The sequence below is a fragment of the Pyrus communis genome, chromosome 4, assembly GCF_041283825.1.
Source record: "Pyrus communis isolate YQ-2024b chromosome 4, ASM4128382v1, whole genome shotgun sequence".
NCBI lineage: Eukaryota > Viridiplantae > Streptophyta > Magnoliopsida > Rosales > Rosaceae > Pyrus > Pyrus communis.
In genome coordinates, this window is record NC_142568.1 from 19,337,651 (window position 1) to 19,361,665 (window position 24,015).

At 45.0% G+C, this 24,015-nt stretch overlaps 1 protein-coding gene across 1 annotated transcript; it reads right to left on the bottom strand.

The window, feature by feature from the left end:
• Positions 1 to 1,998: 1,998 nt before the first annotated feature.
• On the bottom strand, positions 1,999 to 4,152 carry LOC137723215 (uncharacterized). Its single transcript, XM_068462381.2, has one exon. The coding sequence runs from the start codon at positions 3,709 to 3,711 to the stop codon at positions 2,143 to 2,145; it is 1,569 nt and encodes a 522-aa protein (XP_068318482.2). The 5' UTR covers positions 3,712 to 4,152; the 3' UTR covers positions 1,999 to 2,142.
• Between the last annotated feature and the right edge of the window lie 19,863 nt (positions 4,153 to 24,015).

Below are 24,015 nucleotides of genomic sequence, written 5' to 3' on the forward strand. Positions count from 1 at the left end.
ATTTATTTTTGCTCACCCCGTAAATTGAGGGTGATACTCATCCTTTATTGATCGTTGTTAGATTAGTTTTAGTTTCAAAATTTGTTTCTTAAATCAATTAAACTAAATTAATTTAACGGCAATCAATGGGAGATAATTAATGGGAGGTGACCATCACACTCACTTTTTTGGGAGGGGGGGAAGGGTGAGCGAAGAAGCACTCGGGTATTATTCATATCCTTGATATATCTTCCGCTTACCAAAACATGACATAAAAATATAAGTAGGTACCATGTTAAAATTATGTGTTTAATTCGGATTATATCTTTTAAACAAAGTTCAAATCTTTTGCATTCATTTTATGTGTAATTTCTCTATGATCTTTATCATTGATGTCCACGTGTACATGAAATTGGCTGGCCAAAACTGCACTGATAACTGTGAGGATAAAATGGTAGATTGACAATGATTCGATATTTGGACTGACCAATTTGATCGAGAGGAGAGGAGTCGCTTGTCTTAAAATTATAAGAGCAGGGCAACGTGGGCTGGATATTTGCAGGCATATAATTCTCTCCTGAGTCCTGATGAAGCTGAACATGTGCTATATTCCTAATTCCATGCGCACTACCATTTCAGTAACAACTTGCTGCCAATTGCAAAATTGAACCAAAATTATCAATCTCAAGTTGGTGACCCAATAATTGGCTCAAATAACTTATCAAACTTCTTGTTTTAAGCCACTGGAAGTTTAAGCCACTTAATATTACGGTTTAGTAGTATTTCTCTTTATTTGTAAGCGAGAGGTCTTAGGTTCGATTTTCACTAAAGGCGAATTTGAACCATAGTACTGCCAACCCATTGTGAGGTTAAAATCGCTCTCTCTCCGACTTAGTGTAGATAATATCGATTGTGCCAAAACAAAAAACGAAAAACATAAAAAAAAAAAATTCATGTTTTAAGCCCCAAACTTCTAGTCCCTTCTTGTGAAAGCAACTTACATAAAATTAAGTTTATTGTCATGTGGAATCTAAATTGGTTCAAATAAGTGATCAAGCTTCCTATTTTACGCCCCAAACTTCGAGTCCATCATGCGAAAACAATTTACATATAATAAGTTCATCGAAAATTTGAATTCAATAATGGAATGTCACGAAAAAAAAAATTTACACAATATAATGATTAGACCACAACGTCACAGAAACAGTAAACCCAATTACATGTAAATCATTCTCCCACGATGCAACCAAGCCAAACCACATAATAAAGACAAAATGACACCTATATAGCGACATTTCACAAATCCAAAAGGAACCGCAACCTCGATAGATTTATTCCTTTACTCGTCTGTCAAGAGGGAAATAGATCATCACCGGATCCTTTCTTTCTAATTCATCAAATCAGAAAATCTGTACCGTTGAAAATTAATTCAACGACCGAAATTATTATAACTTTTAAAGTGAATCTTTGTTTGTAACCGTTGAATCAATTTTCAACAGCACAGATCTTCTAATTTGATAGATCAGAAGAAAGGGACCCCTTTCCTGTCAAGAGATCCTGCTGCAACGATTCTGTTTCCAAATTCGTTGAAACTTAACAAACTACTCACTTTTTAAAAGGAAGCAATATTATTCTATAATTGACTTATAAAACTGATTTGGAAATTTTGTTAAAATTACCCATAAATATTTTTGAAGAATTGTTATTAGCACTTCAAAAATCTCATTTTACACTTCTGTAATTTTTAAAATATTAATAACAATTTCTTACTTTTGAGACATGATCACCTCTGTCCTACCATTTTCGGAATGCCTAACGAACCTTGAAGATGACAGTGTGACGTATCTCCAGACCCCAAAAAGTTGAAATGCAATAGTATGATAATGCAAATAATATAACTAAGCTAGTACTCACGGTATCTTGAAACAATCACTCACGGTTACGCCAAAAAAAGAGTCAATATGTAATTGAGATGAAATTGTGATAGTATTTCGAAACAATATTAACTTGTATATGATATGAAGTAATGAAAATTTTATTCCTTTTTTCATCTGCAATTCTTACAACAAACAAATTCTAAAGTTTTTCCTGTTCCTCTGTCAAACAAAATTACAAAAAAATAAAAAGAGGGTTGAGTAGAATCAAAGAAAACCTGTAACAATGTTACCACCATTGATGAACAAGAACACCACTTTGTCTCAGTGAAGCAAACAGGTCCAAGCACTGACCATAACTCTTCTCATACTTCGAACTCCTCTCGCCGGGGCAACACCTCTGCCACCGGTTGTAATGGCACTCGAGAAATATCTCGTCGATCAAACAGATTGCTCCGGTCTCAAACAGCCTCGGAATCAAATCGAATTCCGTCCCTTCCACATCCATCTTCATCACCACGAAATCCTTCTCCGAAAAGGTCTTCTTCAACCAATTCGCAAAATCAAACCCCTGAATCTGATCCACCTCTCTGTTAAATCCGCCATTGGCCGCCTTTGCCGGCTGAATCCTCCCCATTCCTCTGCCTTTCTCCTTCACCTTCTCACCCGGGTCGCTATTGATCTCGAAAGACAATGTTTCATTCCTCACCCAAGCTGCATAAGGTAGCAATGTGACCCCCTTCTTCAACTTGTACTGATCATGGAATGTCTTATCGGCTTCAATGGCGAAAACTTCGAAACTCTTGTTCTGTTTCGGGTACTGCTTCTTGAACCAGCTGCCAATGCTGGAGCCATAGCTCCGAGCTCCGACATCCACGTAAGCATACCGCTTCTTGAAGCTTATATCCGCCATTGTTGGCAGGTACTTAACGTTCTGTATATTCTTCTTCAGAGTAATCCACGGCTTCAACGGCTCTATTTCAATCAAAGGCTCCGCCTTTCTCACCAGCTCCATCTTATGCTCAGGAACCGAGCACTTAGCACCAACACTGCCACCAGGGTTCTCGACTCTGTGGCCTAAACCCTCAATCTCGCCGCCGCCGCACTCCTTCCTCAAAACCATCTCGCGAATCTTTGGCATCGACGAATTGAAGCCGTCGATGTCGCGCGAAGTCACGAGCTTGCTGCAGTTAAACAATTCAATAAACGAATGGAAGCTGTAAGTGTCTCTCGCGCCCACGTGGACCACCGCAAAACCTTCGGGCTTCAGCGTCCGCACAATTTCGGCGGCGAAATCCGCCGGCTTTGGCGACTTGTCGAGACGTCCGCCGCCGGAGAAAACAAAGTCAAAGCTGTTGTCAGCAAACGGTAAACGGTGCGCTTCGCCCGGAATTACCAAAGGACGCAACGCTTTCTTAAAAACACCGACCGCGTCCTTGACGCCGGACTCTCTCAGAGCGTAGACGTCGTGACCGGAGGGGGTCTCGACGCAGAGCGACTTGGCTTTCCGGGAGAGGAAGCCCTGGGACATGAGATCCTGGAAAACGGCGGAGTAGAAATGGACGGCCTGGATCCAGTCCTTGCTGGTGTAGAGATCGGGCTTCGAGGACCCCGCCGACCTCGATGGCACGGCGTCGTTTTTGGCGGCGATGGCCGCACTGCCGGTCTTCGCTATAACGAAGTTAAGATTTTCCGGGAGAGAGAAGAAGCAGAAGTTGCCGAGCTCACACGACTCGCCGGTGACGGTGACGACGTAGGCGAAGCGGCAGAGAACAATCAAAACGCCGAACAAAAAACACCGTATAAAAACGTTCTTAAGGAGACCGGGCTTGCCAGCGGCGGCGGAGCCGGGTTCCATCTCTGCAAAATATATACCCTTTTCTCTACAAAAAATTGGGGAAAAAACCAATATTTTTCTCTCTGTTTTGGGAATCGAAATCGAAAAAATAAATTGAATGTGTATAAAACTGAAGAAATCGTCCGGGGGTTTTGGCTTAGCGGGAGCAGAATCGGGCGGATGTGTGGTTGCCGCCGATGAGGGCTGGTGGTTTTAAAAGGGTGTTGCAGATCTTGGAGTTGTGGGGGGAAGGAGAAGCCATGGCCGGTTTCTTGTTGGCAACTTTATTTCTGTTTCGGCATGACTGAGACGCGCTCTCTTTCTCTCTGAAACTGCGAAAACTGAAAGACTGCGTTCGACTGTTTGGGGAAGAAGGCGTAGGGAGGGATAAAAGGAAAGGAGGTAGAGAATAACGCGGTCACGGCACTCGCACGTGTCGTGACAGGGAGAGCCGGTTTGGCACGCGTGAGAAGAAGACGGGAGGAAGGATGATATTGTTTTGTAGAATACACGTAGTGGGGCTTTTGATTGCGTTTGCAATATGTTGTAATTACGATATTGCCATGTTGAATTAAGAACGGATTACCCGAAAAGACTCTCCCAATTGCATTATTAGGAGGAAAAGCTAATTAAATTGTTACAACTTGTTTTGGTCAATTATTGTTTCCGAATTTGTGTGACTGTACCTGCGTCACTTTTTGTTAGAACGTTATCTTCTGTTTTGTAGATTCTTGAAAAACATACAAAGCGAGGTTAATTATGATGAGACGATTGAGTTGGTAACCTTGAATTAAGGTTCATATTTTTTTTAGTCGAGCGATAACATTAGTAAGTTAGATGTTAAATTAGTTATTAAAAGGGTTCAAACCTACTCCGTCATGTAAATGTAAGAGCACAACACATTTTCACTGACCACTTACAACTAAGGCTCCTATGGATCTATGTATTAATGAGTATCTTGATTCCTTGATGAGGGGTTTATTAATAATTTAATCCTAAGTTGGGAATATTTCTTTGTTTGATTGAGATGTTTATGGGAGACCAATTTAAGCAAGTCTCTATTATTCTTTTTTTTTTTTTGTCAAACTTCCCGTTTTATTGATATAGTCTTTATTTACAAATAAAATGTATCAGGTTCAATTTTCATAAACTTCGTTATGTATGCATGTTTTTGTTTGTAACAACGCATATGAGCGCTCCTATCGTTAGCCTTAAGTGACAAGGGATGAGGAAATGGATGGACAACATAATGCATGGACTCTGAAAACCATTTCTAATAATCAAGATCACTAAACTGAGGATGGAATTATTAATCAAAATCATCCACTGCCCAACAACTGCCAGACGCTGCATGTGATGACAATAAATGGATTTCGTTAAATTAAATGACTTAATTATATATACTATTAGAGAGCACACATTATGTGTGAATAATTTTATTTTTTGTTTTTTTATTAAAGAGTGTGATTAATTTTTAAATTTTTTATAAAAGATATGGAGCAATGATGATGTGACAGTTTATCTTAATAAGGGTATTTTTTTTTTTAATATTACATAATTATTGTTTTATCTTTTTATGTTAATATTGTGTATTAAAAATGAAAGTAAAATAAAAAAAATAAAGATATGATTGTTATTTTCTTAAAATGTACATAATTACCTGATAAACCGAAAGGTAATTAACGGATCAGCCGGTGACCATGCCATGCTTACAGTGGGCCCACCGAACGCCGCAGTAGCCGTTTTGAACTTTTTCTGTTTGTCCTTTTATTAGGCCTTACTCGTTACGTAATTTGGACCATTCTCGAGGTTTTGATTGGCCCTCCGGGTCCACAAGCGTTTGTAAAGCGGAGCGTAAATTCTTTACTCCGATCAACGCGGATAGAAACGGAGAAGGTGTGTCTGCCCTTCTATTTTCGATACTTTTCTGTGTTTTTTTATTTGTGTGATTACGATTAAGTTACGTTACTATTTTATATTATTTTTTATATAGATAATAAGATAAAAATAAAAATTAATATAAAATGTTGACGTGGCTTAACCGTGACCACACAAACAGAAGGGCACGGGAGGACACCGAAAGTGGGAGGCAGACAATCCTTGTTCGATAGAAACTTACCTAACTTTAAAATTCTACTATAGCAATAATAACAGTATCTTAAGTTAATTATGTGAAATATTTTTATATGTTGCCTATTAAGAGGTATTTTTTTATTTGGAAGGAGAATACATTTCACTTAACGACCTATGAGGACCCAAATATAAAGAGCAAAAAAGAAAGATGCATCAACCCAAAACCTAGTCTGAAGCCCCCAAAAAGTAGAAGAAACCGAGAAAACATGAAAACTTAACATCAAACTTTACGCCCACAGAGTCGTCGCCGCTGTTAAAAAAGGCCGCCATCATAGCAACAAATCAAACAAGAAGGAAGCGAGCGGTCATACAAAAATGGGGACAAGTCACGCGCATAATCCGTCCAACAAATGGATACAATATGATCCTAGGATCCCAAATCCGTCGAGCCATGAATTGTTGGTGTTAAAGAACAATGTTTGAGTTAAAATTTTAACTCTGGAAAGGTTCGGAAGTATTTGGAACAAACAAGGAATGTGAAATGGAAAGTCCGATTTTAGCTTCAAAACTTTAAATGTGTTTTTGGACTAGTAAACGACCTCGGATGGCTAAAATTCATCGTGCATGCTCGTGGCATTATTTCCTTTCCAAAAAGATATCGCGGATCTGATTCTGAGCTCGGTCGACAAAGTCACAAATTCCAGTTACGTCCCTTTTTCCATATTAAAACCTTGATTGGTTAAACGTTTTATGAGGGATTAATTAATTAATTTTTAAATTTCCGATTATTTCAAATAGTTGTGGCTGTTTGAATTTGAATCAAACAGTTATACCTATTGTGAAACGACATCTTACTGCGTATATATTTCTAACGTACACTTGTATCAAACACGTCAACTTGCATACTCAATTCATATATCCTTTATGAGAGAGAAACATACATAAGTTTGCCATAATCAACATTTCGGTGTTCAAACTTTATATATATATATATATATATATTCCGTTAATTTAGTTGATTCTGATTGTTGTTCCGCCAACAGAATCTTCAACCCACAAAGGTGTGGCTGAGGGGGCATATGCTGGAGAGATCTACAACAAGGGAAAGTTTTGGCATATGGATAAGTGATTGAGACTGTGATTTGGGGCAAGGCAGAAGAACAGTTACAAACCTGTTGGTGGGATGGCGGGTATGGATGAGAGCAAGCCCGGAGCGAGTGGGGAATGGAGGGGAGTAGCAAATTAATGGCAGCAAAGTTTTGGATGAAGAAGCAGAGAATTTTGATGGTGGAGGCAGAGGAATGGGAGAGATGAAAGCACCACTGAAGACATGGTAACATGCAAGGTTCTAAAAGATGCTATTTGCTATTCGCTAGTTGGGTGGCAGGTTGGAGCCTAGTGGTTAGGTGGGGTCTAAGCGGGCACTTAGGCGGACCAGGTGGGGGCCTAGACGAATTTAAGTAAATTTATTATATATTGATTAAATAAGTGTCTATTTATATTTAAAAACATACACATAATTTTATTGGGATACATAAATTGCAAACTCAAATGACATATAAATTATAAAGTATTAGAACAAATTAAAAACATGGAGAATAAGCATATAATGAGTGTTCATCCAAGTATTCAACAAATCTTTTACATTTTATTGAAAAATTAAAATGCAAAATGAAAGTTATCAATTTTATCTCTAAGTTAGAGTTGCGATCCAGGCGGGTTAGGCGGACGCCTAAGCAGGTCTAGACGTGCTTTCTTAATTTTCAAACGTCTAGGACTAATTGTGGTAGTGGCTAGCTGCCTAGTGCCTGAACAGTGGTAACAGGCACCACATAGGATGAGGTGGCGACCACCGAGGGCGAAGAAGTTGCCACAAAGGATGGGAAAAGAACCGCCCCGAAAGGCGATTGGGAAAGCCACGGCCGAAGCAAACTAATCAAAGGGGGAGAGAAAGTCTAGAGATAAGCCATTAAGAAAGTTGTGTGGCCGTTGTGTTAGGGTTTGTAGTTTGTACATGTGTAAGGTTAAGTGATATCAAAATACAAACATGAGAGGGTTAACAATTCACCTCGTTCAATTGCCAGTGTTAATAAATTTTCTTATCGTGTATCATAGTATATCAGTATATCTTAACTTTTTGTATGTCAATATATTTTTTTGAATACTTATACAAGTGATATTTCTATCATAAACAGATCTAACTCGACCCATAATGAATTGAAGAAGAAAATCGTAACTACCAAGACAATCCAATACTTTTTATACAGTAACATTTTATGCTACGTAAGCTCCAATAAGTGAGGTGTAGTGGTTACACGACACGTGATGAAGTGGTTCGGTTGACAATTAGCACATAATTGAATTAGGGAGATGAGGCAGTTATGAATGTGAACTGGCAATGGAGGATTACGCGTGGGACATGGGAGGTCAGGATGGTTCCCACGGCAGCGCTGTTGGCGTATATGGGAAGTCAAGAGCAAAAGAGTGAGCGGAGGTCCACATGTCGTATTAAGTGCAATGTAGCCGTCGCCGGAATCAACGCCCTTATTGACTCGTCGTTTTTCCACACCCCATCTAACTTCCTTTTGTGCTTTTTTTCACACCTTATCATCAATTGTGAATCCCGATAATTCTTTTATCTGTTCATCGTATATTATGCGGTTAGAAATTATTTTATTTAAAATTGAACACAAATAGTACCTGACGAAAACTGCTCGCACGATGTATGATGAATGAACACTATTAAAAGATTTTCGAAATACTCACAAAGAGGACTCAAAGAGGATCCTCATTCCTTATCATCATCATCATCATCATCATCTTTGTGCCATTATAGTCTAGTTAAGTCACATTCTTTGATTCTTATCATCCTCACAATCAATCGAGAGGGTTTCGTTGAAAACCCTTTTTTCGACTGATAATTGTTGTAATTTCATGAAATTTTTAGGACCAAGATGATCAAAATTTAAAGGCTACGAACTTCGGATAACATAATATATTGAAGTGTAATAAACATTTCGGTAATTTAAGTGTTTGGGATTTTAATTCGCATAATGAGTTTTGTGTCTTGTACGTAATTAAATTTGTTTTGTTTAACTAACTATATCAGTATATTGATCTAGTAACATTCAATACCTTATGTAAATAAATTTCATTTTTAAAAAAGTTAACGAAAAAAATTAAGTTAAAATCATTCTTTAATAATATTAGTTTTAAGCTTTAAGCTATAACTATTGGAGGAAGAAATTGTTTATTTGTTATGGCTTAAAATTCTGTTACCTAAATTTTTAAGTTTTTTTTTTTTTTGAACAATCGATATTATCTATACTAAAGGGAGAGGTGGGCTTAGCCTCACAATGAACTAACAATAACATGGTTTAAATTCACCTTTAGCGAGAATTGAACCTAACATCTTTCACTTACTAATGAAGATGTTGTTTGGGCCCAAAATATTTTGGTTAGGCCGATCAGTCAGATGTGCTCGGCCCAAGGTAATAACAGATGCTATGGGCCGAATAATAAAACCCGGGCCAGCTGGCAGGGTCAGCCGGATCCTATCTCAAGAGGTCCAGATAAGTAGGAAGGATTGAGGAAATCCTGGTGCGACCAGGATTCTCGACCAGCAAGAAATAAAGCCTCAAAAGGAGGAAGATTCAGAATCCCAGTGGGAGTAGGTTTGTTCGAACCAGAATCGAAATGGGACAAGGACTCCCAATCCAAATCAGAGGAGGTTTCAAGGAATGGGGTACTATAAATACACGAGATCATGCAACATTCAAGGGACCTTCAAATCAGCATACAATTGCCCTGCGCAAAACCTCTCAACATCTTGAGATTTTTTCCTTTTCTTTTTCTGCCGACACACCTTCAGTTTGGATAAACAGCACTGTGGAAGCGCCCGGCGAGCACCTTCAGTTTGGATAAACAGCACTGCTGCCGCAGAATCAGCCGACCGAGAAGCATCTTCAGTTTGGATAAACAGCACTACGTCGAGGTCGACCGATTATCTATCCAAGTCTCGGTCGAGAAAGGTTTTCGAACCTTTGTTGGCAGAGGTCACCTTACTAAGCTTTCTCGGCATAGTTAGGTGTTACGAATTACATTGCTCGGCGTACTGGTCGTCGAGTGGTTTTATGATTGGATACTCACAGGTGAGTTTCAGGGTTCGGCATTCCGACGGCCGAACTACGTTTACCATCAAGACATATATCACGTTCGAGTACCTGTGCCCATACACCTTGGTCTCGATTCGACGTGCTTATACTCTCACGAATATAATCACAGTGACCGAATCAGGCTCGGACGATTTGTGAACTCCGCAGAATTAGCAGCCTTGTCTTCAGGCTGTAGAACCCAGAGACCGAGAGTGTTCCTTCCTCGGTCGCAATCGCAAGTTAAAGAAGTCAGCAACGCGCTCAAAGCTACATCAACAAATTTTACTCCTCGGCCAGGCTCGGCCGACGAGTTGGCACGCCCCGCATTCAACCGAAGGACGTAGTTAGCTTATTAGTTACTCGGCCTGCGCGCCACGTAGGTTTTGTAATTTTTAGGGTCAACATTTTGGCACGCCCAGTGGGACCTTTGTGCTAAACCTTCGGAGTTCATGACCATTGAGACACGGTCCACGAAGCAGAAAACAACCATGGGAAAGTCAACGACTGACTTGCCAGTGCAAGGCCTTGGGCAGGATTTGCACTCTACAAAAAATCCGATCACAGTTGCGCCGCCCGAGGCCACAAGTGTAATGCGCCGAGAGAATGAAATCTGTCTCGGCGGGCAACCTCACAACCCAGCAGTCCCGAATCAAACGGCTGGAATGTTCATGGAAGGGATTGTGGAAGATTGTGACGACGATGGTGGAGAAGGTTCCGATCCACCAACGAGGACATTCATTCGGCGACGACTGGAGGAACAATATCGTCAGGTCGAGCAGTCGATCGGTCAGAAGATGAATGATTTGCTAGAAGCAATACGTAGTAACAGCGATACACAGACCAGAATGCTCGAAATATTGGTTAGTAAAGCTTTCGAAGATGGCCAGGTCGGCCCACCTCGGCAGCTTTCGACGAATGTGCCAATACCAGCCGAGAGAGGGCCCGCCCGACCGCAACCAATCACCTTAGAAAGAAGAGGTGGACCAGGAAATAGATCCGAGGGACCAAGCCAGGGAGAAGAAGCCGCTTCCGTAAACATGACCGAAGTCCAGAGAATGATTGATTCGGCCCTGAAGAAAGGGCCGAAGTTTCCAAAATTCATTCATCCATACCCGGCTTATGTAGAAAGGTTTGAATACCCACGAGGATTTAAGACCCCTGATTTCAGCCTCTTTGCCGGGGAGTCGTCTTTATCCTCATTAGAACATGTGGCTCGGTTCACAGCGCAGTGTGGAGACGTCAATAGCGACTTCTACAAACTACGTTTGTTTAATTTTTCACTGACAGGTTCAGCTTTCGCCTGGTACATTAATCTTCCACCCAATTCTGTGCAGAGTTGGGAAGAGTTGGTCGAAAAATTCCATGAACAATTCTATCGGCCAGGGATGGAGATATCCGTATCATCCTTGGCCAGGATGGCTCAAGCATCCGACGAGTCTCCAATGGAGTACTTAACAAGGTTTAAGTCGGCCAGGAATTGGTGCCGAGTACCACTCCCCGAAGTGGAGTTCGTCAGGATCGCCCTTAACGGATTAGACGTGGAATACAAAAAGAAGTTTCTGGGGGCAAATATTCGGGATATGTACGAACTTGCTCAACATGTCGAACAATATGATTATCTGCTCCGAGAAGAAAAGATATCGAAGTCACCATCCCGGGGGACGTTGTATAAGAACCCCACGGTGAGCTATGCATCGGCCGAAAGTGAAGACCCTCAGTATGTTAGTGTGGACGCGGCCGAGATAATAATAGACAAACCTTATGTTTGCAAGGCTTTGGCGCAAGTAAATACCAAAGACGCCAAAACCCGTTTGACCGCCGAGGAAACGGGCAAGTCATCAAAAGTATACACTTTTGATATCACCAAAGCTGATGCAATTTTCAATAAGTTATTGGCAGCAAAGATCATCAAGCTTCGGCCAGGACATACTATCCCTAAGGCCGATGAATTAAAAGGAAAGATATACTGCAAGTATCATAATTCTAATAAGCATGCAACCAATAATTGTGTTGTGTTCCGGGACACAATTCAAAGCTGGATCGAAAAAGGAAAGTTGAAATTTCCGGAAAAGATGGCGGTCGATGTTAATCCTTTCCCTTCGACGACGATTGGTATGGTGGATGCTCACCTTCCTAAAAACAAAGGGAAGGCCGAATACGTACCGGTGCAACATGTCCATAAACGGAATGGTCGCACAAGACTACAGCTCGATATCTTTTCGAATGCACCACCGGCGGAACAATCGGGGCCACCCGCCGATGAGCTTATGACAAGGTCAAGTTCCGACGAGGCTCATGGATCAAAGGTGTTATGTGACCATTGTAAAACACCAGTTGAGCCTAGGAGGAAGACATCTTCAACACCACCCGCGGCCCCTACAACATCGTCGACAGGGTTAAGTCCACGACATCAAGTGTTTGATCGACTCGGCCCACAAGTACGGTCGAAAGACCAGACCTCGGTCAGGCGGCGTCTGGATTTCGACGCACCTTTCTACAATGAGGATTATTACTCGCGCAATGCTAATAGTTCGGCCTCACCAGCCGATCGCAAAACTTTCAAACCACCAAGGACATCGGATCAACGCTGGTACAGTTACAATTCTCCGACTGGCTTATATATGGCGTTATCTAAATCTCAAAAACGTCGCCACCAACGGATAAATTGCATGGCTCGGCGACGAGAAGCGCAGGCCAGCCCGGCCAACCAGTGGCAACCAAAAAAAGCCGTGGAAGATATTAGCGAACGGCCAACCTCGACTATCATGACCGAGTTAGCCGAAGGGAAGAAAGTGGCGGATGTTGGTTTCGAAACCACCATTGAGGAGGCTGAGAAACGTATTAAGATCCTTCTCCGGCCTGGGGAAATTAGAGCTCGGCTAGAACACTTCACGCAAGAGGCCGAAATCAAACTTTCCCCGTTATCACCGCGCGAGCCGTTTATTAAAATTCGGCGCAACTTACACCCCCCATTCCTCGGTGAATCCTTGGAATACATGTGAGAGTTTCATAAGAAATACTCCGCCAATGACTTGTACGGACTACCCAAGGCGTGTCAGGAAGCCCTCAGCCTAGCTCTCACTTGCCCCGACGCCGAGCAAATCATTCAGAAAACCTCTGACCCAGCGATTAAGGCAAGGTTCCAACATATACGGGAGGCTCGGGTACTTGGTTTTGAAGTCGATCCCTATACAGATATCGACATCTCTGAATTACCTTTTTCGCTTGATGACCTTCAGCATTTGCGCTATCATTTCGAAGTTTTTTCGGCTGTATCCCTCTTCGGCCTCACGGCCGACGAGGAAAAACGGATAGCACGGTTGGATGCATATCTAGACACGAGGAACGCCCGTATTGCCTATGAAGAACGAGCCCGAATAACGAAGGACCACCATAAGTCTTCAGCAGTCAACATGGTCGAGGAAAATAGCCAAACCACACTCGACGTGGTTAACACGTCTCAGATACCGGCTCTTACCAAGGAACTCAAAAGTCTGATCGAGGATGTTCCGGCGACCGATGCTATGGTTAGTTCTGCAGAAGACGACGACCACGATCCAATGGGTCCCTCGGTCCTCGAACAAATGGAGATCAGTATGGTCCACGTCCTACCAGCCGAATTCCAACCAAGTGCCCCCCAGTCGAATTTCTTGGATGGGGACGTGGTCACCGAGGAGGCAACACAAGTAGATTTCGTCGCAAACAACGACGACCGAGAAACCCGAAGCACGGACAACTTTAAGGCGGCTTTGGCCGAGCTATTTCCTCGCTCCCCTTCGGTTAATCTCCAACACCTGAAGCCGTTGTACGTCACGGTTCACATCGAAGGATTCCCTATTTCCAAAGTGTTTGTCGACTGTGGAGCCATAGTCAACATTATGCCAATATCTGTCATGAAGGCTTTACGCCGTTCTGATAATGAACTCATTCCGTCAGGGATCACTATGAGCAGCTTCGTTGGTGACAAGTCTCAAACCAAAGGAGTGCTACCTTTGGAAGTTAGCATTGTCGGTCGTCAACACATGACGGCATTCTTCATAATTGATTCCAAGACCGACTATAACGCGTTACTTGGCCGAGACTGGATCCACCAAACCAGTTGCATTCCTTCATCACTATACCAAGTTCTCATCTTTTGGGACGGAAAATCGGTCACCGTCCATCCGGCTGATAATCAACCATTTGAGACCAACATGATTCAGGCTCGCTATTATGACGATCACGTCGGCTACATCACCCTCCAGGGCCTCAACGAGGATGGGCGGCCGACGAGAATTTCGGTACAAAAAGTGATTGACGTCGGCGCCGAGACTGTCCAACAGGATTCGGCGAGACTTGGTTTGGCGAACTTGGACATCAATGCCGATGATTGAGCACACCACGCAAGAACGGCGTCAGGCCGCGGTTTCATCTACAATGGAACGTCTGCTGGCCCATTGGTACGCCATTACCAAGCAACCACATTCTGGCATCAATTTGGTCGAATTTCTGGCCGAAGCAGATGACGGCCCCGTTCTAACTTTCGATAAAGTTCAGGCTGCGCCGGCCGAACTCGAAGACCATCGGCCTCAAGTCAAGGACCCGTTAGAAGAAGTTAACGTAGGCACGGCCGATGACCCTCGAACATTGTTTATTAGTGCGTTACTTCCCCCGGCCATGAAGGTCGAACTCCGTGAGCTACTCCATGAATTTAAAGATTGCTTCGCGTGGAGCTATCATGAAATGCCAGGCCTCGACCGAAACCTTGTGCAGCATGAGCTACGCATCAAGGAAGGATGTAAGCCTTTTCGACAGCCTCCTCGCCGATTTTCGAACGAAGTACAACTCGGCATTAAGGAAGAATTAGTTTGGCTTCTAAAAGCCGGGTTTATTCGGACCGCTCGGTATGTCGAATGGTTGGCCAATATCGTCCCCGTGTTAAAGAAAAACGGTGCCCTTCGCATTTGCATCGATTTCCGTAATATAAATCTGGCTACTCCCAAGGACGAATATACAATGCCGATCTCAGATTTATTAATTGATGCCGCAGCTAATCATGAACTATTATCTTTCATGGACGGTCATGCGGGTTACAACCAGATTTTCATCGCCGACGCTGACGTCCACAAGACGGCTTTCCGTTGCCCGGGGGCACTTGGTACTTACGAATGGGTAGTCATGCCTTTCGGCCTTAAGAACGCCGGCGCCACATATCAACGAGCCATGAATATGATCTTCCACGACTTAATCGGTACAATCGTCGAAGTTTATATCGATGATGTGGTCGTGAAGTCCAAACGTCGTCAAACACACCTGGACGACCTGAGGCAAGCGTTCCTTCGCATGCGCAAGAACAACCTCAAGATGAACCCGGCCAAGTGTGTTTTCGGTGTTTCGGCCGGTAATTTCCTAGGATTTTTGGTGCACCATCGCGGCATCGAGGTCGACGAGAATAAAGCCCGCGCCATCATCAGCGCCCCACCTCCAACGACAAAGAAACAGCTCCAGTCGTTACTCGGGCAGATAAATTTCCTCCGTCGTTTCATCGCCAATTCGGCCGGTAAAATGAAAGCATTCTCTACGCTCCTTAAGCTGAAGGAAACCGACCGATTCCAATGGCGTGAAGAGTATCAAACTGCGTTTACGCAAATCAAGGTGGCCCTTTCTACTCCACCCGTGCTCGTTCCACCTTGTTGCAACAAACCCCTTAAATTATACATTTCGGCAGCCGCCGAATCCATTGGTTGTCTCCTCGCGCAAGATAATAAAGTCGGGCGCGAACAAGCTATCTTTTACCTTAGCCGAAACTTGAATTCCCCAGAGCTCAATTATTCACCCGTCGAAAAACTTTGCTTAGCTTTGTTTTTCGCCGCATCCAAGCTTCGGCATTACATGCTCCCCAAAGTTACGCAGGTCATCGCCCAAACCGACGTAATTCGTTACATGTTGACTCGGCCTATTGTCAAAGGCCGAATCGGGAAATGGACACTCACCTTATCCGAGTTTAGCCTTCAGTATGTACCCCAAAAGGCCGTCAAGGGGCAAGCCCTCGCCGATTTCCTGGCACAACACCCATACCCTTATGGTTTTGAGGGGGGCGACGTCGACATCGGTTTCGTCACCACACGCGATAACCATTGGACTATGCATTTCGATGGCTCCAGCACTTCGACTTCGGCGGGTGTCGGCATTGCAATTCAGTCGCCCGACCACTGCCGATGGTATTTTTCTCTCAAGTTGGATTTCAGCTGCACGAATAATCAGGCCGAATATGAAGCCCTCATTATCGGCCTACACGTTTTACACGATCTGCGGGCCTCTCGTGTTCTTGTCCTCGGTGATTCCGAACTTGTGATTAACCAATTGAACGGCATTTTTCGATGCATGAGTTGTACTTTAGCGCCATATCACATGGTCGCCACCTACCTGGCCAAGTCATTCGAACGGATCACGTTTGAACATATTTCGCGCACCCACAATACCGATGCCGATGAACTCGCCCAGATCGCCTCCGGAGCACAACTCATGGGGGGCAAGCTCGGCCGAATCGCAGCCACAGACCTGCAATCGTACCCGGCCTTGATCGATCGGCAAAACTTCCAGCGCACACACGTAATACGTACTAGAGTAATGTCACTCCCATCCCTACTAGAACGAGGTGACCCCGTGGAAGTTTGTGCTGTCGAGGTAGAACCAGATGATTGGAGAAAGACGATGTTACGATACCTCGATAATCCCAACGGGAAACACGACCGGAGAACGAAGGTCCTTGCCACAAACTACGTGTCGTACCAAAATAAGTTGTACCACAAAGGCGAGGACGGGTTACTACTATTGTGCCTCGGCCCACATGAGACCGACCAAGCAATGGCCGAGGTACATGAAGGTATTTGTGGGGCACACCAGTCTGGACGAAAGATGCGCTGGCTGCTTCGACGACACGGTTATTTTTGGCCCAGTATATTAAAAGATTGTATCGAATATGCACGAAGATGCGTACCATGCCAAATTCATGAACATGTGCAGAGAGCCCCGGCCGAATTACTACACTCGGTTACTAAACCATGACCATTTAGAGGTTGGGCAATGGACGTAATTAGCAAAATCACGCCATCATCGGGGGCAGCAAAACACGCGCGGATAATGGTAGCAACTGACTATTTCACTAAGTGGGTCGAGGCAAGATCATACGCCGAATTAACGGCCAAGGAAGTATGCGATTTCGTACAAGAAAATATTGTGACCAGATTCGGCGTGCCAGAAACGATCATAACTGATAATGGCACTATATTCACGGCCGATAGGTTTAGGGAGTACGCGGCAAGTTTGAACATCCGACTCGAACAATCTACGCCGTACTACCCACAGGTAAACGGGCAGGCCGAGGCAAGCAATAAAGTGTTGATTGGCATCCTTGAAAAAATGGTAAAAGAGAAACCTGGTTTGTGGCATTTGAGGTTGAATGAAGCATTATGGGCATACCGAATCTCACCTCGGTCGGCTACTGGAACTACCCCTTACGCGTTAACTTATGGACACGACGCTATGTTACCGGTCGAGTTAAGTATAAGCTCGTTACGAGTAATCGAGCAGAGCGATTTGTTCAGTATTGAGTATTGTCAAGCGATGCGGCAGGAATTAGAAGATTTAGAAGAAAGTCGAATCGACGCGGGTAACTTATTGGTAGCGCAAAAGAAAATTGCCGAGCGAGCGTATAACCAGCGTGTAAGACAAAAAACGTTCGGCGAAGGTGAATTGGTTTGGCAAACTGTGTTGCCTATCGGGATTAAAGACCCCAGATTTGGGAAGTGGTCGCCGAATTGGGAAAGGCCATTCATCGTTCACAAAGTCCTCGGCAATGGGGCATATCATCTAAGAGATCAGACGGGTTCAGTTCATAAATTACCGATTAATGGAAAGTTTTTAAAGAAGTACTATCCAATTACATGGGAAATGCAGGAGTAAAAAACATTGTATTAATAGCAAAACGACCATTGTATTAATATCAAAAGTCATTACAAGAAGAACAAATAATACAATGATAGGGTCCTAAGGGGTCGATGGGAGGAAGGTCTCGAGGGCAGCTTTTAGCTCCAGCCACTTGGCTTCGCTCAAAATTATCTCAGCCTGCCGGGTCTTCTTGTTACATTGCAGTTGCTGGATACGCCGTGCACCAGCAGCGAAGGCCGTTAGCCGAGTCTTGTTAGCCTCAAAGTCCTTCTCAAGCTCAGAAGCAGCGGCCGACCTTTGCTGTTGAAAGTCAGAAATCTGATGGTGGAGGTCAGAGATCTGACGATCGAACTCGGACAGCTTGGCTTTCTTCACCTTGATTGCCTCCATCTCCACTCGGCCGGCCTCATGCGCGACCTTGGCCACCTTCAAGTCGTCCTCGGCCTGCAAGGCTCGCTCGAAGACAAGAAAGTGTTGCCGAGTTCGCTCCAAGAGGTCGGTAAGGAAATAGATACCCTCCGGGCTCAGATGACCACCGCTGGCGAGGTCATTGAGACACTCTCCAACAGAGTCAAGGCCTTTGCACCGGAGAGCTTGAGAAGGAGTCAGAGACAAGACTTCGTGCAGCTTCACGAAGACTTCGGCGGGCGTGGCTCCCACCGATTCGGCCGGAGCAGCAGAGGAGCCGGCCTCACCGGTCGTGCTCTGGAGTAGAGCGTCAAGCTCCATTTCCCACGACGGCTGCACATAAGAGGAAAATTTTGTGAAGAACAATAAAGACGTGATGTAGTGCTTAAAGGAAAAAGGAGAATGTTTTAGACCTGCCGAGAGGAGACTTCGGCCATGCCCTCTGGGTCATTGCTCGAATCCAGGGAACTTAATGGCCGAGCCCAGTGCCTCAGACCGCTACGCAATTCACGCGGCCGATGGAGGTCATCTACATTTGATGGCCACGATGGCGGCCAGGAAATATAAACAACGCCCTTCGGCGCATAAAATTGCCGGTGAAATGAATGTTCGGGCACCTGACATTTAATGGTCTTATAAACATGTATCAAAAGAGAAAATCAACACAAAAGAAGAAAGACTTACAAAGGCCGAAGAGACTTCCTGCGGAGGAATGGGGAGATCTGCATCCTGCGGATGAATCGGCGACTCGGCCGTGGCCTCAGGGTCGGCCATGGGTCTCTTGCCGCGATCCGCCACAGGAGTCGGTCGAGCGGCCGCCTCGACAACCGGAGGAGGACAGACGGGAGGAGAGCTGACTGGTCGGTGACGGCGTTCCAGGGGGACCTCTTCGCTCTCGCTCTCGACATCCTGGACAAAAAGAGATTATTTTACGACCAAAAAACCTGAAGGAACAAGAGTAGAAGCAGAATTATACCTCCAAAACGACCGTTGGAGTCGGGGGTGTTTCGGCAGGAGCAGCCGATTTCCCCATTTCGGGCGCCACGATGCAGGTGCGACGATTGGATCGGCCTGGGAGACGGCTGGAGGATTCGAGGTTGGAGGTGCCTGGGCAGCCGGCACAGATGGAGAGACGGCAGGAGCGGGCGTCCCAGTAGTGTTACTGGGGACGACATGAATTTCCCGGTCGCCCTTCTTCGCCAATTTCTTGACGCGTTTAGAAGGACGAGGGGCCTCTTCCGCCGGCTCGGCCCCTTGGTGGGGGCGTTTGGCAGGGATCGACCGCTCGGTGACAAGGGTCCTCTTCATAGGCGCCTTCTTCGCCTTTGCCGCCGCGGCGACCACTTCCACCGTCCTCGACACGCGAACCCCTGAAAAGCGAAGTAATTAGCAACGAGGATCAAGTGGTAAAACAAAGGAGGAAAGAAAAACGGAAAGACTACCTTGGGTCGACTCCTTAGGCTGTGTCGAGGATGTTGACCCAGGGCGGTCGCCGAAGATCTTCTTCGCCAGATCTTCGGCCGGGGCGCCGAAGAAGTTGCCGGTATACTCCTCCCACCAGTCCCCGAAGGTATCAGTTCCCAGAGATTCAGGGACCGCCGGCCGAATCCGGAATTTCCTGCACTTCTCTTGGAACTCCTGGTCGGACGTCTTGCACTCCCTCTCAGAGGAACCGGTAAGACGCCCCCGACTTAGGAGTGACCGAGAAGCGAGCAGGGGGACGGGGCTACCTTGAATATAACCGAGCTGCCGGGCGACAAAATGGGGGTGGTAGACCTCCCAGCCAGCTCGGCGGGCATCGCAACCCAGTGGAAGGTCGCGAGCCAAAACAAACGACCCCCAGCGCTGACGAATGTCCGCATCCTCGGACGCGGCCCACGCGGCCGTAGGAAGCTTGAGCGAGGAAGGGTACTCCTGGCGCCGGCACACCAGGAACTCGTTATCCGAGAGGACATCTAGGTCGAGGAAGTGTTTGAAAACCTCATCGGCTCGGTGAGGTGGTGCCGGTCGAGATGCCAGTTGAAGACCAAGGGCGGCCGTTCGCTGGAAGGCAGGGACCTCCGGTCGAAGAGTAGAGAAGTAAACCTGCAACCAGAGTTGGAACACCCAGAGGGGTCCGTTCTGATGCGGGTCGATCTTGCCAATGGTCGCCTCGGCCAGGCAACGGTAGAGATTGGCAAGTATGGCTAGACTGAGCGCCAGCAAGCGACCATTAGCCAGTGCCTGGGCCACCGGCATGTTCTCCACCAGGCATTTGTTCGACCGAGTACAACAAATGAATTTGTTGTACCAGTAGAAGATGAAGGCCTCGTGCTCTCCCTTCCTAAGACTTTCCTCGCCTCGGCCGGCGAAATGAAGAATGAGAGTGTTGTAGTTGAAGAAGTTCTTGTGGAGCTTCTGAACTTCTTCCCTTGAGGGCTCCCGATCACCCCGGCTTAGCGTCTCGACGGCCCTTTCGTCGAATAGTGCCTTCAGGTCGAGAGGAGAAGGGTATCCGGAAAGGGCGACGTCTATAGGAAGGCCGGTCGAGGAAGTCCCAAGGATGGCCGAGACGTCGAGGATGGTGGGGCCGAGAGGGCCGAAAGGCAGGACCATGGTGTTGGTGGCCGAACACTATAAACTCAGGGCCGCCATGAGCAGCTCCTTATCCATGGCAATCTCCATGGTTGACAGAATAATGGCATCGTAGATGCCGAGAGCCTTCCACTCCTTGGAGAAGAAGGAGCTCATTCGGTCGACCCAGGCGGCCCAGGCCGTGGTGGTCGAGGGCCAAGCTTCTTGAGGACGAGCCAAGCACCATTTCGACCAGTCAAACCCTTGAAGCAGGGGGGTTAGACATTGCTCCTTGAGTAAGTTGGTGACAGACGACGGCACTGCGTCTTTGAAGAGGGGACCCAGAATCTGGTGGGTGGTGGCCATATCCTCTTGAAATCGCAGCGTCTTGACGGCGCTTCGATCGATGAATGACTTGCACTTATTGATCTCATCAGAAAGCTTCGAAATAAAGGAGGTCATTTGCAGAAGGAATAACTGGAAAAAATTGCAGAAGGGCTGGAAGGTTTGATTTGAGCAAACAAAGATGAGAAATTAGAGATTCTGGAGTTTCTGAAGGCGTAAGAGGCGAATGGCAGAAATGTGGGTATTTATAGGCTTTTCAGAATGAATATCAAACGTCTGGAATTCAAAAGCGTTGGTTCAGATTGGGGGGAAATGTAACCGGGAAAGTCTGCAATCATTTCGGATATTTTGGGAACCTGCGAAAATGGGATCGAGGAGTCGAAAATCCAGGATGCACGATGGCGTGTGGCGACAGGTTCAATGCATTTAATAAGGATGAGACGGTTCAATTAGTGCACGGTTTCGAGGCCCATGAGTGAAGCTTTTGAGAACGGCGGAGAATCGACACGTGGCCACACGTTGGGGGCAACGAGGAAAGTGCGATCATGTCTCATAAATATGCAGGAATAATGATCATTAAGGGAGTAAAGTTCAAAAAAGCAATAAATGTTTCGCTTCTTCAAGGTCGAGGCCCGACCAAGAGGTGACAGTCGGCGACCTCAGAAGCGAGGGGGCAATGTTTGGGCCCAAAATATTTTGGTTAGGCCGAGCAGTCAGATGTGCTCGGCCCAAGGTAATAACAGATGCTATGGGCCGAATAATAAAACCCGGGCCAGCTGGCAGGGTCAGCCGGATCCTATCTCAAGAGGTCTAGATAAGTAGGAAGGATTGAGGAAATCCTGGTGCGACCAGGATTCTCGACCAGCAAGAAATAAAGCCTCAAAAGGAGGAAGATTCAGAATCCCAGTAGGAGTAGGTTTGTTCGAACCAGAATCAAAATGGGACAAAGACTCCCAATCCAAATCAGAGGAGGTTTCAAGGAATGGGGTACTATAAATACACGAGATCATGCAACATTCAAGGGACCTTCAAATCAGCATACAATTGCCCTGCGCAAAACCTCTCAACATCTTGAGATTTTTTCCTTTTCTTTTTCTGCCGACACACCTTCAGTTTGGATAAACAGCACTGTGGAAGCGCCCGGCGAGCACCTTCAGTTTGGATAAACAGCACTGCTGCCGCAGAATCAGCCGACCGAGAAGCATCTTCAGTTTGGATAAACAGCACTGCGTCGAGGTCGACCGATTATCTATCCAAGTCTCGGTCGAGAAAGGTTTTCGAACCTTTGTTGGCAGAGGTCACCTTACTAAGCTTTCTCGGCATAGTTAGGTGTTACGAATTACATTGCTCGGCGTACTGGTCGTCGAGTGGTTTTATGATTGGATACTCACAGGTGAGTTTCAGGGTTCGGCATTCCGACGGCCGAACTACGTTTACCATCAAGACATATATCACGTTCGAGTACCTATGCCCATACACCTTGGTCTCGATTCGACGTGCTTATACTCTCACGAATATAATCACAGTGACCGAATCGGGCTCGGACGATTTGTGAACTCCGCAGAATTAGCAGCCTTGTCTTCAGGCTGTAGAACCCAGAGACCGAGAGTGTTCCTTCCTCGGTCGCAATCGCAAGTTAAAGAAGTCAGCAACGCGCTCAAAGCTACATCAACAAATTTTACTCCTCGGCCAGGCTCGGCCGACGAGTTGGCACGCCCCGCATTCAACCGAATGACGTAGTTAGCTTATTAGTTACTCGGCCTGCGCGCCACGTAGGTTTTGTAATTTTTAGGGTCAACAGATGTATATCACTAAACCGTAGTACTAAGTGGCATCCAAATTTTTAAGTTTTATCTGAGGGTTGAACATGGTATAAGTTGCGAGTTATCAACAAGTTTGACCAAAAAGGAAACAATTATTAACAGGCATGCTGCAGGTAGCATTGAAGAACGTATGCATGTTATATGTGCCCTTTCATTTTTTATAGGGTTGTTCACATATGCATGTCATCCTATCAGGCCATAGACATCATTCACTATTTTAAAAAAAAAAAAATGATGACACCCAATGACAAGTTACAGTGATTCATTTCTTTCGTGTTTAGAGAAACTATGAGAAATTTCATTATACTCGTAATCACAGTTAAACGGACTCATTAACTCGGATCATTGAACTGAGACCTCCCTCATCACAGACATCATTCACTGGTTCTTTCATTTGTTTGCATTTAAGGAGGTAGATTATATTCATAAACAATATTTCAAGCGACGACTTTGTAGTATTGGACATTAATGATCACATCACATAAACAAACCGCCGAGTCATATTTAATTTTAGTTTTCGCAGGTGCTTGTTTGGTGTTAGATTCGAATTGAGCTTGATAATTCATATAATTTAATATTTTAGTAAATCCGAGGTGAATGATTTTTCACTTGATCAAAGGCATAATAAGAGATTAGACACGAAAAAAACTCTTTTTCGTTCTACTATATTAAGGAGTTCGAAAGGATGATTAAATCTCCTTCATGTATAGTTCATCTTCTATTTTCATGTTGGACAAATTATTTTCATTTCTTTCAACAACTATCTTTAACATAACGAGCAAAGGCGAAGCCACGAAGGGACCAAGATGGATCAGGCCCATCTTGATCTTTTCACACAGAAAAATTTAATGTTATGTTTATGATTTTTAAGGTTTTTCATAGGCTCAGAGTCTAATCCGACATTTTTACTTTAATTTCTTTCGTCGGGTTTGATTTGAGAGTAGTGGTTCCTAAGGAGTTTAGGCAGTTTGTTGCTTGTGAGTTTTAATGAGGACTTTGGTCTAGCCCTTTTGGGGATCAATGGAGGGAGAGAGGAAAAA